Below are 14,736 nucleotides of genomic sequence, written 5' to 3'. Positions count from 1 at the left end.
GTAAGGTACTGTGCTATAATAAAACAAAAGACAATGTTCATGCTGTTGGTGAACTGTGTATACTAGCTAAACAACCTAAATCACTTTTCCCCAACCCTGTGTCTCCAGTAGAATTTGATACATAACTCTCAGAATTACCAGCCAACTAAAAGTTGGGAACTTGAGTTATAATCCAATGCTTCAAAAGTAAACCAGATTGAACAGGCTCAGCTGGCTATATAGTTTTTGGTTTTGCTCAATTAATTCAGAATAATCTGGTAGCAATCAAACAAAACATCAAAATGAGCTCTGTATACAATAGCTGAATTCAGTCAACATGCTAAACTATAATGTGGTTTGTTTAGTACTGGTTTACTATATTGTGTGAATTTAGTATCAACTCATGACTTAGAATGTTGAATGAACCCGTCCCATTGTAATTTCAGTTAAGCAAACCATAGCTTAGTGAAATGTGTTGACCAGAAGAATGTGATTCTTAACTAAGAATGTCATTTAAAAAAAGACATACAAATAAACAGCAATAAATGAAGTTTTGTAGGTTCCCTACTTTAGCTTCCAGTAAATTCATAACATTTGGTTACTTGAAACCCAATAAACTGTAATTTGGTTAGCTTATTATAGACCAGCTAACTAGGTGGCAGTGTGCATCAGATTACTATTTGAATAAAACACCAGGTACATTCCAGGTTTGGAAAGTAAAAATAAAATCTCAGGAGAAAATAATGGCAGACCACTTATGCACTATTGTGAAGAAAATTATGTGAACAGCTAAGGATTCAAGAAAGACTTGACATTAACTGTGGCTCAATGTCTTATGTGAATACAACCAAAATAGTAACCTTATCTATGTGTAGAGTCACAAAATTATGGTATTTTAGTAAACTATAGTTAAATTAATGATACATCAGAATGTAATACAAACATACCTAGTATATATGTGTGTGTATGTATGTATGTGTGTATGTATACACACACATATACAGAGTGCCTGTTAACAATCTGAAGTAGTAGAAGCAAACACAAACTTACCATTTCATCAGATGCTTGTTAAAGAAGCAAAAGATTAGCAATAGATGAAGAAGAAATAGAAACTATTTTGTTGATTTATTTTTGCTGCAAATTCTTATTTTTCTTTCTCACTTTGGATTATTATCTTCACATTTTGCCACCCAAAGTTGCTTAGGTGAAATGTGTGGCCATATAAACTGAAGGTTGTGGAATGATATTCTTATACATACCAGACTAAACTACTGATTGTTAATGCTGAAATAACTATGCAATATAAATATAATTCTCACCTTGAACACGATACAGTAAAAACAATTTAATTACAATCAGAATTTTGCAATACTCACAGTGATCTGTCATAACAACTGTGACTCTCTAAAAAGGGGTTAGCAAAAATACTGCAAGATAAGCAAACTGAAACTGACTACCAAATCGATTCACTAAAATATTACAACAAATGGACTAATGTGATGAAGTCACATTACATTGCACTTTACAACCACATTACTTACAGATGGTAATTCTGGTCCCAATTGCTATCATAACCTGAGGTCTACCTGTATTAATGGACGTGAGCTCATTTTCAAGCCAATTTATGTCTGGCTCTCAATTCTAGTTGCTGAAAGATATTATCACAGGGACATCCTACTTGCGGGCTTTCTAGAATGCTCTTCAGAAGTCCTTCGGGAGAAGGGCGGTATATAAATAAAATTAATTAAATAAATAAATAATTTGCCACTATGAATGCAGAAAGGCTTTTGCTACATCCAGTGGGTTCTTTTATTTTTAATCATCCTAAACTATTTTGATGAAATAAATATTTTCTTTTCTGGAACAAGATGTCTTTTCTAAGATTAGTATTATCACAAATTTTATCCAAAAGCAAGCAATACTATATGACTTTTCCAAAATCTGCACAGATAATTTTGAAACAAAGTAGGAGGAACATGTCATACCTGTAAGTTATTTTTTCTTCAGTACCAGGCTCATCTTTTTCCCAAATCAAAGCTACTTTGTCTGGTATATGTTGCACATGCCGATCCAAACAGTTAACTGCAAAGAAACAAATTGTGAAAAAAACAAAGCATGTAGCTTGTTACTGATTGAAAGTGCTTACCATCTTGAGCTATTTACAAAAAAAAAATCCTCTGAAGCTATTACTGTACAAGCCAATCAAGAGAGATAGTGGCAACTATAGATATTACCCTAGATTCTAGAACTATTAAGAGGCACAAAACATTGTGTGTTTTGATCACCACTACAAAATAGAGGAAAATGTGTATTTTAGTCTATAACGTATGACTTGGAAATGTTTTGCATCTGAATGTGCATTTGGACTGAGAAGCCTTTTTGACAACTGTAATACATATGTTAGGTTGCTTTTAAAGATAACTTGGAAAACCTGACTGGTCCAAAATGTAGCTAACTAGGTGAGTAGGTCTCGAAGCATAATACCTATATTTCAGTTGCTGCATTGGTTACCGAGAGGTTAAAGTACTGGTGTTAGTGAGAAGATGGTTGTAAAAGAAAAAAGGCACTATGTTTCCTGGCATTTCCCTCAAAAACCGAAAGGAAAAGCGAGACATTCCCTCTAAAGGGGGACTTCCTTGATGGCTTGGTTACTTTCTCAATTTAGGAATGATGCGGGATTTCAAAATGCCAGAAGACAGAAGGAAAACAAAAATTGGAAAGAAGAATGCCAAAGGACTAAGGTTAGAAGAAGAAAAGAAAAAAAAAAGAAGCCAAAGATGCTGTGCGAGAGATAAACTTGCAGCTGACAGTGTATAAATGTGTTTTGGGAAACTGTGCAGACCTATTGAAGAACTTGTTGCAGAACAGGAAAGGAGATAAAGGCTTTTGAATTGGAGAAACAATTCCAGAGGAATTTAATTACAGCAGATCCAGACAAAGCTAGAGAAGAAGAGGTCACAGCCCAGATAGCTAGTGCCAAAGTAAGCCTAAACAGGAGTTCTCTGGACAGCAGAAAGTTTAGTAGTGACAGGCTGTGTCCCTATAGCAGAAGTTCAAACCAGAGAAAGAAGGAGAGAAGGGGAAATGGTTAGCCTTCCTACCTGTAGAATTTCAAGTAACCGGTGTCTAAAAGATCCTGGAGGCTTAGCGGTAGTCAGAAAGGCGGAAAGGTGATGCCAATGGTTGTCTAACCATAGTCTAAGGCTACAGGCAGTCATGCCAGCAGCTGTCCTAGCTAAAAATAGAAGTAATAGAGTTCAACAGAGTGCAATGGGAGAGAGAGAGAAAGTTACAGCCTGCCAAACCTGGTTGGTGGTAGCAATAAGAAGCCAGGTAGCAGCCATGGTAGCAGCCAATACTGTCAGCCACATTACTAAAAGGTGCTGAGAAAAGATCAAAACAAAGCATCCAATGAAGAGGTCAAGTCAAACAGGACCAGGTGCACCAAATGATCAAGAAAAGCAAATACAAGGGAGGAGCCAATACTGAAGGATTATTACCACAGAGCTAAAGTCAGAATAGCCAAAGTCAGGCAAAGCAAGAACCAACACTATCACTGATGGTCATGCCAAGCAACATTGGAGCAGTCTCAACATTATGATGGTCAAGCACAAGTAAATCAATTACCAGCCCAATAATAAAGAAAGCCAAGGCAGAAGTGGTTGGCAGAGTGTAAGTTTAAATATGTTAACATAGAACTGAAGCTAGTACAACAATAAAATACAGCTCAGGTAGTTAGAAAGAATAGTGCAAGATAGCAGGTTGTAGCCCCATATGACAAGATCAATACTGTCTAAGTGTTTATCACTATCTTACCCTAATCTTTCTAAAATGCTTTGTTGCCAACATTTGCTATACTCCATGAATCCACATAAGCCTATGTAAATAGCTTTTCCATTCACTCTATCTCATTACTCTTTTCAATATTTCAAAAGTAAACAGTGTAACATAAACAGTCTTGCATTGTATTTCAGTTTAATTCACAACCATGCAATTATACTCAGCCAATAAATAGGATAGTTTTATCTGATGAGTTACTATATGCTTTTGCTAATCAAATATCTCTTTCTGTAACACTAATTACACTTACATTGATTGCTTTAAAAATAACAAGTCTGGCAGGACATTGACTAAATTAAGCTATTGAGTACAAATACAGGGCTTGGCCATGTATTCTTTCTTGGCAATAATACTGAAAGGATTGTTACTGCCTTCTTCAAGGATATTTTCCTACTTCCTCAATCCAAACTACAGCTATACAATTTCATTATGGTATTGCATTTCAATATTAGACATGACTCTACCACTATCTATGAAATGGAAATGGAATAAAAGGGAGAAAAACAGAAGCAAACAGAGGAATAATTTACATATATCTGGGTTCAGTTTATTATAAGGTGCTTGGGTCAAGAGTTCTCATAAGAAAAAAGAAAAAGATCTTAACAAAATAGATCTGGAGTGCACTACTTCAGCCTGTTGCACTTGCCTACCACTGATTATTCTAGAACACAATTTCTTAAATTGTTTTATGGAATACCAATATTTTCTGAACTACTTGAAGATATTCCAAGATTTCTATGTACCGTATGTATTGAACCCATTTAATTACATTAGCCAAACAAATGTACTATTCATTAATGAAGAAAATGTGTAGGGATAATTCTTAGACATTACAACGATACAAGTGAAAAAAGAATGCACCACTAGATTTTGGATGAAAGCTCATTGTGAATGTTATCATTTAGATCAAAAGACACTAAACCTCCTACCACCTTTTATTTACATATATCTTTGTGAAAGTAAATTTCTAGCACTCATTACAATCAAGATGAAATGTTAAGGTGAATTTTAGACTAATTCTAAAACTCTTTTTAAAGTAAAAAAACACAGATTTACTACAATTTTGACAGCTTTTTGGACCTAGAAAGACTCAAATCTGACTCAGCATTTTTCAGGAGGAACTTCATGTCAGATTGTAATAGCCTGTAGCGAGAGAATTCTAGAGCTGAAAGCATAAAATGAACATTTTTTGGCAACATACTTATTAAGGGTTTGCCATTGGCTAAGAATTTTGGCAGAATGATAGGAAAAATCATCTTTTCAGGAAAAATGAGATAAAAGCCATAAACAAAGACAAAAGAGGAAGTAAGTATTTTTCCCCTTTTTAAAAAGGTTGTGTGGTGATATTATGCATCTTTATCAGCTCTCAGAGCCTCAAGCTTATCTGCTAATGGAAGCTAAGTGTTTTGAACCTGGATAGAGAGGTGGAGAGAAGCATCTTCACTCTGTACTGAGTAGTGGAGCCAAGTGAACTGTTATACCGGAGTGCTGTTGGTTGCTTCCAAATCAAAGAAACAGAGATACTTTTCAACACTCCTTTTGAATGAAGACCAGCTGATGAATCAGTGACAGGGAAAACAACCAGGATAAACTGCCAGCTCTGGCTGACATGTTAAAGATTTGGTAGAAAAAAGCTGCACTTCCAATTCCTTCCCAACATAAAGCAATTAACAAGAAGGTGGTAAGATAAAATCTATTATAGATCAACCTCTTTAAGTAGGTACTTGATCTCACACAGTCTGGGTTCACACAATCAATCGGAATAGAGCTGGAAGGGACCTTGGAGGTCTTCCAATCCAATCCACTGCTCAAGCAGGAGACCCTATTCCATTTCAGACAAGTGACTGTCCAATCTCTTCTTAAACACCTGCAGTGATGAAGCACCCACAACTGCTGATGGCAAGCTGTGACCCATTGTTAGGAAGTTTCTCAATGCCAGGTTGCTTCTTTCCTTGATTGGTTCTCAATTCCAGGTTGCTTCTTTCCTTGATTAGTATGTATATCATTATCTGCAAATAACAATGGCTACTGCCCTTCAATATGCTGGGCCAAAAGGGAACCATATTATGATTTATTTTAAATCAGGTCACTATCTTCCAATTGTAAACACATCTGTTCTCCCATTCATAGAGGTTAGTACAGCAGCCCCCAATTTTATGGGAAGCAGGGATCAGTTCTGTGGAAAAAAATAATTTTCATGGACGGGGGGCGGGGACCGTGGTTTCACGCACTATCTAGATAGATCCCACACATGAGCAGAAGAAGTTTCACTTGCTTGCGCAGCCCAGTTCCTAAATGGGACTGCTATCAATCCATAGGTTGGGGGTTGGGAAGCCCTGGGTTAGAAGATTAGACTAGCCTCCAAATTATTATTTTTGATGGTTATTTTTGACTGTTATTTCAGTAATTTTTTGTGTATTTTGCCATTATATTGATGTTCGTACCTGTTCTCCAGATTTGCTTCGCCTTATAAGATGAGTTAAATACATTCCATAAATAAATTAGGATTGCACCAGTGGGCAAAAGCACTGATTTGCTGTTTAATTTAGGGTATTTATATATCAGTTTTAATGTTTTAGTATTTTAAGTACAATTTTATTCTATTTCTTGTTAGTGATCTTAAATACTACTTCATGAAAAGGTGTTATGTATTTAATAAAATCATAAATAAAATAGAAGTCAGATACTAAATGCATATATTCAATGCAACCTGCATTTATTTAAAAAAATATTTTTTAAAAATAAAGTTGTTGAATGTAAAAAATTCTGAACTATATCTAATGAATGATTACAATTTAACAAGATATAGTAAGGAGTTGGAAAGAGTACTATAAAAAGGTAAGTAAAGAATCAAGAGTTACATTCAGTCAGCATAATACTGGTATACACACACACACACACACACACACACACACTTAAAAACTAGGGCTGTGCACACTTTTTGAAAATAATCTGTAATATGTTTTAGAAGTGTCACAGAGTCCCTACTCATTAAAGAAGCTGCGTCTTTAAAAGGTCTCATAAAAGCAGCCATGTGTTTTTTGTTCAAGAATAGAAGCTTCAAAAAGGAGATAGTTACTTCAATGTATAGAACCAGAGAGATAATGTAAGGTCTTCTAAATCATTACAAACTATGTTAACAATAGAATACATTCTTTTTATCATCTGGGCAATCCTTTGTGACTGTACTCTAAATAAGGTGATCTGAAATACAGCATTATTTGTTGTCAATCTTCTGTATGTTTATATATTTGCTGAACAACATAAAGCCACCATTTAACTAACAATGGAGCGCTCAAGGGTGTTCTTTATTAAGCACATTTGTAGGGCACTCATTCAAAGCAATTCTGGTGGAGTATTTTAAAAGGACTGTGTTCCTAAACTTTGTTTTTATCAAGTTTAAATGGGCTGATTCAGCAAATCTATTAATATGCATAATTATTGCAGAATATGATATTCTGCATTCTTTTTCATTTACTTTAAAAAGTTCTATTTCAAGACTCATTTTTATTGATGACTGAATTTTTACTACCGTATATTGTGACTGCATGCTATTAAATTTTCATTTTAGACTGCTTTAGTCTTGCTTTAATGAAAAATATGCACAATATTCATAATATCCCGCTATTTAACATAGTATTTATTTTCTTATTAATTACATGTGTGTATATTCTCTGTAGTATGTTGGGTGTTCCTTTAAATATGTATGGTTGCATTTCATTTATTTTAATTATAAAGATTGGGTTTTACTGGTCAGTTGTTATTATTGTTTAACTAAAAATAATTTACTGCATTAATTTTTGGCACCAGTTTTGTAACTATTCTGGTTTTATTTTAATTTGTACCATGCTTACAAAAAGGCATAGAATATTTTTTTATTATGGTTGGTCAGATGTCTAGGCTGGATTTGGCATTTTTATCCACCTACTGTTGTTGTTTCATGGTGTTAAAGAGTTTTGTTGCAGGATGTAAGCTGTTCCAAATAAAGCAGACTTTTGCAATTGACTGGTGCTGATTTTGCCCATTATCATTATTTCTCTTAGTCATACTATTATTACTATTATTTGACAATTACCAGAGTGCTGTGCCATTGGTATGAATCCAACATAGTGCTGGAAAAAAAAGGAGAGTAATATTATAGCTTCATATAAGGGAAACGTTCTGTATGGTCTAAAATATTACGGTAAATGGCCAAAAACTCACCATGAAACAGTATTGCCATGGTATAAAATCTGTATGACCATATCTTGCAGCCACGACCCATAAAAAAATCATGTTGATTGCTGCTAGATGACAAAAGTGGCTAAGAAAACTATTCTGGAAGCACCATGAGTTAACAGTACAACTGTATTTCCTATGTTAGGAGCATAAGCTCAACTTAAATATACAATATTGCATATTGTCAACTTAAATATACAATCTTGCATATGTTACAATCTTGGGGCATTTATGAAAATTTATGAAAACTTAGTTCAGATAGCTTTACTTACCTGAGATTCTCTGGGGGGGGAAATAGACCCCACTACAATAATTAATGTGGCAGATATATCCAGACTAAACTATATTGGAGGTATTCTGAAAATCAGTTCAAAAGCTTCAGAAAGTATACTGTGAAATTACTCTATTGCTTATAGGGCTAGCTAGGTAATTTTATAAGAGCTGTATTCATGACAAAGGCTTCCAGAGCCGAATCAAATTCCACACTGAGATCATGTTATCCAAAAAGCTGCCTGTGTTATATAAATCTGCTTAGGTTTCACCAATACAATCTGTTAGAATAGCAAAGAAGAAAATGTGGTGTTTTTTTTTACCATATTCTTGTAGAATACCCTTCAAGAAATATGTGTTCCTGTGTGTGTGTGTGTGTGTGTGTGTGTGTGTGTGTGTGTTCATGAACATACAGTACATGTGTGTTTACTTCTATATTTTTTAAGCAGGCCTCAAAATCTGAATATTTCAGTGTACTTTTAAATTAAAGGTTGCCAATATTTATTATCAATCAGACCTTTTGCTATCACATTTAATTATTAATGTTGCTGTTTTAGTGAATAATATTTTATACCATTTCACTCTATAATTTCAATTTATAAAGTATGTTGAGATTTTGCCCCATACACCTACTTTAAATAAAAAATCCACAAATACTGTACTAAAAATTCATTTATTTGTTCTACTAAATTAAGTAATAATTATTGTGATGACACAATTCCCTTCCCTCAGAATAGAAATTCATCCTGTAAGCTCATTCTGCGCCTCAGAAGGGTCTGCTTTCTTTCACTTCCTATTTTCTCATTACTGTACAGTATACAAGTTCAAACCAAAGATATACAAAATGACTTTTCTAAATGTGCACGTAGATATATTTAACAAACATTTAATTGTAGATTACTTTGTATATACATTTATACTTAAATAGGTGCAAGGGGAACCTTTCTAAGTTCTTTTTTTAATCACAGGAGCACCATTACAACTGTCATCACATTTTCAGTATCGAAATAAATATGTTAGAGTATCAGGAAAAAATATAGAAAAAAATATGAGGAATTTGGACCCTCCAGAGACAAGACTCTTGCATTTTTAGCTCTAGATGGGGTGGCATTACTCAGAAAGACCTAGTCTGCAATCTGGGGGGGGGGGGTCTCCTAGACTCACAGCTCCTTGTTGAATAGTAGACGGGAGCTGCGGCTAGGAGACCCTTTGCACATCTTCAGGTGGTGCATCAGTTGTGCCATTCCTGGCCAGGAGGGCCTGCTCATCATCATCCATGCCCTTGTAATCTCTTAGATTACTGCAACACACTTAACATGGGGCGGCCCTTGAAGAGCATTCAGAAATTTCAACTGATGCTAAATGTGTGGCTGCACAAATATAATGGTACTGGCTACATGGTACAACACCACTATTATGTGAGCTGCACTGGTTGCTTGTATGTTTCCAAGTGCAGTTCAAGGTATTGGTTGTCACCTTTAAAGCTCTACATGGTGTGGGACTTGAAGACCATCTTTTTCCGAGAGTCTGCTCATTCAGTTCGATACAACTGATTAGGCATGCTGTAGCTTATATCCGCAAAAGAGTGTTGACTAGTGGGAACTAGAAGACAGGTCTTCTGTGCTGTAGCCCCTGCCTTGTGGAATATTATCCCCATGGAGATTAAAATAGCCCCAATCCTGTTGACTTTTTGCAAGGCTTTAAAAATCTGACTATGTACCCAGGCCTGGAGCTCAGAATGTGTTAAGGGCCCTATTTCTTGGCTTTACTGTTAGTTGATTAATTATCTTGCTGTTTAAATTTATTTTCCAGATGTTTTTACTGTTTTAAATGTTTTAGAATTTTAGAATTGTAGGTCAGCCATAGTGATTTGATTGAGTTGTGCAGATACAGAAATTAAGAGATAAGTAAATAAAATAAAGAAGACATAGGCAAACATGCTGTAGATAGGGATATCCTTGAAAAGTATTTAGAAGCTACAGCTGGAGCAGAATTCAACCATGGCAACAGTTCTAATGGCTCCTAGGGTGGCCCATGTAACACCACTGTTGCACGAGCTACTCTGTTTGCCGATCTGCTTCCAGATCCACTTCAAGATGTTGGTTATGACCTTTAAAGCCCTTTTATTGCATGAGTCCAGGCTGAGAAATTTTCTCACCCCAATGGGATTGCTCACCCCACTCATCTCAGCAGAAGCAACATGCTGAAGACCTCATTGGACCTGGTGGGTCCAGGAAAAGGGCTTTTCTGCTGTGACTCCCACTGAACAGGCTGGACACATCATCAGGAAACCGCACCCACTCCATTGCCAGCAATGGAGAAAAAGCTCCGATATGTCGCGCGACATCACATGACATTGTGAGTTTGACATGTCTGCTCTAGAATATCACACACCCACCTTCTTAGCCTTCCCTAACATCTGGCTCTACTGATTGGCTTGGGGCCCCAATGGGGGTGTTCCATGTTGGAGGCAGTTAGTGGACTAAGAAAAAAATCCCACCTCCAGCAGTATTCTGTTTTTTTACTTATTTAATCTCTGTTCATTTTAACATGTAATGTTTTAATATTTTGTACCTTGGTTTTTACGTTTGTAAACTACCCAGAGTCACCTTGACAGTGAAATAGGCAGCATATAAATTTAATAAACAAAAATAAGCAAATAAACAAATTAATATTTATTGTAAGTAATGCCATAAGCCTTCTCCAGCAAGGGAATGAAATTAAAATCTTAAGAAATGTAGGACGCATTGAAAGTTCCTGTATTACAAGAAGTGAAAAGCAGTCTTAATATAATTAAAATTGATGAAGTTTCTTAAATATCTTGATGTTTCAAATTTTAAGTAGTTTCACATTTTCACATTTAAAATGTTAGCAGTATATTAAAATAGTATGTTAATACTTACTACTTAATCACTAAAGAGTTTAAGTAAAGTCTTTTATCAAACTAGACAAGCTGCTTTTTCAGATCTTAATACTACTAAGTATTTTAGGTTCCATTTATTTCCACGTTTCATTTTCTGTTTCAATAATAGCACTTCTCAATAATAGCACTTTATTTCCTGTAATTTTATAGAAATTCTTTTTGGGGGTCTACAATTTTAGCTGTAAGACCATACAATTACACTGGTAATTGACACAATAAAGGCTATGCGTTCATTCTATAACAGTGGGTTATTCATGACATAGCGGGTGTTAAGCAACAGAGAAAATGCTCTCTATGCTAGAATTTCGTTTTCATACAGGGTTTTCCAATGTCGACATTACTTAATTCGCAACATTTTGCCCACTGATTTACATCCCATCTTGCGAACATAAGAATATTATCTTACCCAGCGAATCATGTTGGCTCTAGCACCCATCAAGCAATGGGGAACTAGTATTCAAATCGGCCCAATTCAGCCTATATTGTAACCGAGATCAATTTTTTCAAGTCGCAGTCTTGCTCGCTCGCTCTCGCTCTCCCTCCCTCCCAAGGGTGGAGTGTTTTGAGCGAAAACTACTGCACACAAAGTACAGCCTCGGCTGCAAAAGTCAGGCCTTCTTAGCATGTGGTCGTACCCACCCACCCCAATGCAGGGGTCTTCAAACTTGGCCCTTTTATGACTTGTGGACTTCAACTCCCAGAATTCCTCAGCCAGCAAAGCTGGCTGAGGAATTCTGGGAGTTGAAGTCCACAAGTCATAAAAGGGCCAAGTTTGAAGACCCCTGGGTTATGGGAAGGAGAGTCTGATGAAACCTCGAGGCTGTCCCTGCGTTTTCCCCATTTTCCACCGCACTTATCGCTCCGCCAAGTATTCTGGCTAGAGAGGGTGGAGGATTCCAGATCACTCGGATTGTGACTTGCCTGCAGACAATTTGGGCGTCGCTGCCAAACGCCGGAGAGGAGCAGAGAGCTTCCACCGTGCCTTTCTCTTTCGAAAACCTGGAGACTAAAATATAATAATAACCGACCCGCCTGGAGAAGGAAGGGCCGAGGGACTCGAGGCAGTCTCCAGGTCGTCGTCGCCGTCCCTTACCCAACCCCCCCACCCCACCCACCCCGTCAAGGAAAAAGCGCCTCTTACCCGCCACGTTTAACCGACCGCCTAAGAACCAGCGGATCCGGCCCTGGGCGAAATCCCCCTGGCAGTCGGTGTGGTGCGGGGTCTCCCATTGCAGCGTCTCCCGCGCCAGCGCCCCCCAGAAAGGGCCGGGCTCCCGGGCTGCCCGCTCGCACAGCTGCCCGTAGTTTCCCTTCAGGGAGGGAGCGCGCGCTTCAGCTCGCCTCCCGCCATCGCCGCCGCTGCGACAGCGGGCAAGAGAGAGGGGAGCCCAGGGGGCGCTGAGGCAGCTGTGCCTCCAGAGCGGCTGCCTGCCTACGGCGCTCCGCAGGTGGCTCAAGGCGGCGAGCGCCATGGCCCCTTGGGTCCGCCACCAAAAACCGGAGAGGGAAGGAGCCGAGGGCGGGTAAAACGCCAGGAAGACACCCCCCCCCCGAGTGCCGCCGCCTGACCGGTGAAGAGTCTTGGGATCGGCCCGAGCGCCTCACGGAGGGCTCCAGCCAGCTGTGTTAAGGGGGCGGAGGGGGGGGGGGCTCGCGCGCCGCCTCTGCACCGCACTGCGCCTTTCCTCCCCTTCTCTCCTCCCCCCAGCGTTTGGAGGAGTTTCCTCGCAGAAGTCTCCAGCTTTGACAAGGAGGAAGGAACTTCTCATTAGTTGACAACACGTGGGCGCTGCTAAAGCTCAGGGTAGCCTGAAGCTTCATTTCCCCGTAGAAGAGACATGTCAAACACAAGGCCCGGGGGCCAGATCTGGCCCGCGAAGTGGTTTCATGCCGCCCGCGAAGCCATCCTGGAAACAGTGAGGGAACGGCCCCCACTGCCTTGGCCCTGGCCCAGAGACCCTCCTCCTGCCAGAGACCCTCAGATCTGTCCCACTCCTGCCCAGGCCCCCATAGGCACCCTTGATGCGAATGATGTAGAGCTGGCCACGCCCACCCAGTAGGCCATATGCACTTTAGCCACGCCCACCCTGGCCATACCCACCCGGCCCATTGAGGACAACCACAATGCTGATGCGGCCCTCAATGAAATTGAGTTTGACACCCCTGTAAAGAAGGACCATCCTTGATAACTTGGAAATGTCAGTTAAGGTGACTCGAGGCTAACGTATCCATCCCATTCTCCAAGAGCATTAAATGGTGCCAAACGCGTGCACATAGTTGAGGTTTATCGAGGACGTAACAGCCACGCGGTGGGAATTGGGGGGGGGGGTTACCTCGGAAAAGCGCCCTTCCTCTTGCCCAAAATATTAGAAAATAACTGTGGGCAATTTTCAAGTTTAACTAGATAAAATATAACCAATAAAAAGAACACAACCAGCAAAAAACGAAAGGGGGGGGAGAGGGAGAGAGAACCAAGAAAAATAGAAGAATTTACACCGTCTATATATAGCAAAAGAACACAGAACTTCCTAGAATAGCTAGAAACAATGCTGAAGGTAATTAGCACAGACAGTGTTATTTAGTTACCCCCTTTTAGGTACCTGAAAGAATAAAATAGAAAGTAGGACACCAGGTGATTCTTCTGTTCTGCAGCATGAAGGAAACAATCTGATGGATCCAGATAAAATATCCAATTTCCCCTTCTCATCATTGCAGTACCCCAGACTGTGTTTCAGAATGGATTATACCACTGTTATTTCACAACCCTAGTCCCTGTGTTTTTTCAGCCTGAGGAAGCAATCCCTGGACAATGACTTTACAAGGCATGTGTCATCATATCATTAGTTAGATAACACTTCTGTTTCTTTTCTCTTTTTCTTGTATGGCCCTCCCCTACTGTAAGTTAATATCAATGTATTTCAAATTGGGTCCACACTGCTTTGTGTTTACAATCCTAATCACTTAATGTTATTCTGACGTACTCTGGTTCAGGTTGGTTGTTCCACGTGTACTTTACTGACTGATTCATTTAGTGACTGTTTGAAGTTACCGGTAGAATAGCACTGAAGTAGTAGATTTATAACCAATCCTCAAACTTGCAGTCATCATAGCATCCCTACTATCATATGATCACGACTTAGGGCATTTCAAAATGGAGCACATTGTAGCATCCCATGGTCATTTGATAGCTATCTGCAATCTTCACAGACAGCTTCCCACAAGCAAAGTCAATAGCGATAGCAGTAGCACTTAGACATATATATCCCTCCACAGTGCTTCACAGCCCTCTCTGAATGGTTTACAAAATCAGCATATTGCCCCCAACAATCTGAGTCCTCTTTTTACCAACCTTGGAATGATGGAAGGCTGAGTCAACCTTGAACATCAGAATCAAACCCCAGACTGTGGGCAGAATTAGTCTGCAATACTGTATTTTAACCATTGCACCACCATTGGTTAGATGTCAATGAAGAAGCTGACAGGAAGCTGTCACATGTTGTTGACCT

The 14,736-nt window shown here is 38.7% G+C and overlaps 1 protein-coding gene across 2 annotated transcripts in view; it reads right to left on the bottom strand.

Annotated features, from left to right (window-relative positions):
- The window catches only part of ACSS1 (acyl-CoA synthetase short chain family member 1), a 40,279-nt gene extending 27,422 nt beyond the window's left edge, over window positions 1-12,857 (bottom strand). Inside the window, exons 1-2 of one of the 2 annotated variants that reach the window (XR_014490840.1) lie at window positions 12,372-12,857; window positions 1,965-2,061 (exon numbers count right to left, since the gene is read on the bottom strand). Coding sequence is in view for 1 of the 2 variants with exons in the window: in XM_083349490.1 (XP_083205616.1) it covers window positions 1,965-2,061; window positions 12,372-12,702 (428 nt within the window). In the remaining variant the exon portion in view is untranslated. The remainder of the gene's footprint in view (window positions 1-1,964; window positions 2,062-12,371) is intronic. The other variant, XM_083349490.1, reaches the window with a different exon arrangement.
- Window positions 12,858-14,736: the final 1,879 nt, after the last annotated feature.

Source organism: Vipera ursinii, assembly GCF_947247035.1.
Source record: "Vipera ursinii genome assembly, chromosome: 1".
NCBI classification, from domain to species: Eukaryota; Metazoa; Chordata; class Lepidosauria; order Squamata; family Viperidae; genus Vipera; species Vipera ursinii.
Note: the sequence above shows the minus strand (reverse complement) of the source record. Positions and strands in the feature narration are given on the sequence as shown.